This window comes from Emiliania huxleyi, assembly GCF_000372725.1.
Source record: "Emiliania huxleyi CCMP1516 chromosome Unknown EMIHUscaffold_1453, whole genome shotgun sequence".
Taxonomy (NCBI): Eukaryota; Haptophyta; order Isochrysidales; family Noelaerhabdaceae; genus Emiliania; species Emiliania huxleyi.
Genome location: NW_005201140.1, coordinates 1 through 1,979, shown reverse-complemented (window position 1 = coordinate 1,979; position 1,979 = coordinate 1). Strand labels below are relative to the sequence as shown.

Here is a 1,979-nt window from a genome sequence, read left to right as displayed (position 1 = left end):
ACGCCGACCTGCAGGGGGATGTTGCACGCCTTGACGCGCGCCTCCGCCTCCTCCGCCGACATGCCGAGCCCGCCGTCTTCGGTGGGGCGGAGGCAGATCTCGCGCATGCCGTCGCGGACCGTGCGTCTCATGTCAGGCGTGCCGCCGGTGAAGAGGTCGCACATGTCGGCGCTGCGATGCTTCATGAGCACGCGGTTGGCGAGGCGGCGGATCGCGGCGGGAATGCCGATGGGACGGGTGCCGGTGAGGTTGCCGTCGTCGTCTCTCTTCTCGATGCCGAGGAGGTTGAGGTCGCCCCAAATCTTTGTGGCCGACTCGTGCACCTCGCCGCGGTTGATGGAGGCGACGATGTCGAAGAGCACTTCCCTCGTGTCCGCCCCGCCGTAGTACAGGAACTCTAACTCCTCATAGCTCACGCCGTCGACGGACATGGCCCGCGCCTTGGGCACCGAGTGGAACACCTCCCAGAATGCGTCCCGGTACTCCTTGCTGGAGGTCGAGTAGCGTGTGACGGCGCCGCCGGCGCCCTGGGCAGGCCGCATGTCGTCATCCGAGACCGCGGTGGACTGCGGGTGGAGGTCGCGAAGCGTGTCTCGAACCAGCGCCTGGTCCGCTGTCAGGCCGCCGCCGGGCTGCGTGTCATCGTACACGCCCGTCTCGGCGACGGGGTTGGTCGAGAAGCGGGCGCAGGCCTTGGAGAGGTAGCCTGCTCCGGCGAGGCCGAGGACGGTGGCGAGGAGACGCTCGTCGCGGCTCGACTCGCTCGCCCCCTCTCCCTCTTCCTCGCCCGCCTCCGCCTCTGCCTCCTCCCCCCCCCCGGACGGAGCGTGCGCTCCCCGCCTCATGGCTGCAGTAATGATCACGTAATGAAGAACTCACGACACACTGCTCTCCCAGCGTGGAGGAGCTCACTCCCGATCGCGAGAGGACCGGGAAGGGAATACACTCGCACGCCCCCCCTCCCCCCCTTCCCCACATACCGCAGCGCATCGCACACCGCTCACTCCCGATCTCGAGGACCAGCAGGAAAAGAAAGTACACGAGCACCGCCACCCCAACCCTTGCCCATGCTACAGCGCATCGCAAAGCTACGTCGCTCACTCCCGATCTGCGAGGGACCAGGAAGGGAATATACAGCTGCCTCGGCAAATGCTACCCTGTCTCCTCGGAGGCGGAGAAGGCCTCTTGTCGCTTGAGTTGTTGTTCATCTTCAGATGCCGTGCTTGATGTCCGTGAAGGAGGTCGCCGCCTTGCCGCCCTTCTTGCCGACCTGAAGGCGGCGCCTGATGCCGAACTGCAGGGCGGACGCGCCTACGGCGCAGTGTCGTGACACGTCGCGGGCCTCTGGGAGAGGCGCCTGGCCGGCAGCGCACTCGCGAGGCGCCGAGAGGGTCGGGCATCACACAGTAGTAGATGCCAGACGAGCCGTCTCCGTGGTTTACGCATGTGCCATTTGCGACCATGCTGTACCTCTCACCGGTCGTGCTGCAGTTGTCGCTGCCACCGAAGAACGTGGTTTCGAGCATGGGCACCGGCCCCGAGAAATTGCACCAGTCAAAGTTCGTGCTCCAGTCGTCCGCTGCGTAGCACGGGGGGGGCGCGGCGCACGGCGGCCCGAGCAGCGTGATCGTGATGTCTCCGGTAGGGGCGGCCCAGGCGTAGCAGCCGGCCGACGTGTAGCAGTACCGTGGGTGGAAGAAGACGTCGTTGCCTTCCGCGCTGGGCGAGAAGGAGCTGCAGTCGGCGTCCGCGGCCGACGTGATGGGCTCCCGGTCCTCGAGCAGCGTGGGGGGGGCCACCGGGGAACTCTCCCAGCAGCCGGCCGGGTCATAGCAGAAGGGCCCAGGGACGTAGTACGCGCCATCCTGCTCGTAGCAGCTGCAGGTCCATCCACGGGCGGGCCATCCGGGAGGCACGCCTTGGTGCGTCGCATGCGTCAGCGCCCTCGTTCTCGCTTGTCGCGACCCCGGGCCGTTCCA

At 67.1% G+C, this 1,979-nt stretch overlaps 1 protein-coding gene across 1 annotated transcript; it reads right to left on the bottom strand.

The window, feature by feature from the left end:
* Positions 1 to 1,210: 1,210 nt before the first annotated feature.
* On the bottom strand, positions 1,211 to 1,933 carry EMIHUDRAFT_252783 (hypothetical protein; the record flags this gene model as incomplete). Its single annotated transcript, XM_005787087.1, has 4 exons — positions 1,211 to 1,311; positions 1,406 to 1,566; positions 1,687 to 1,865; positions 1,895 to 1,933. The coding sequence occupies 4 exons, from the start codon at positions 1,931 to 1,933 to the stop codon at positions 1,211 to 1,213; spliced, it is 480 nt and encodes a 159-aa protein (XP_005787144.1).
* Positions 1,934 to 1,979: the final 46 nt, after the last annotated feature.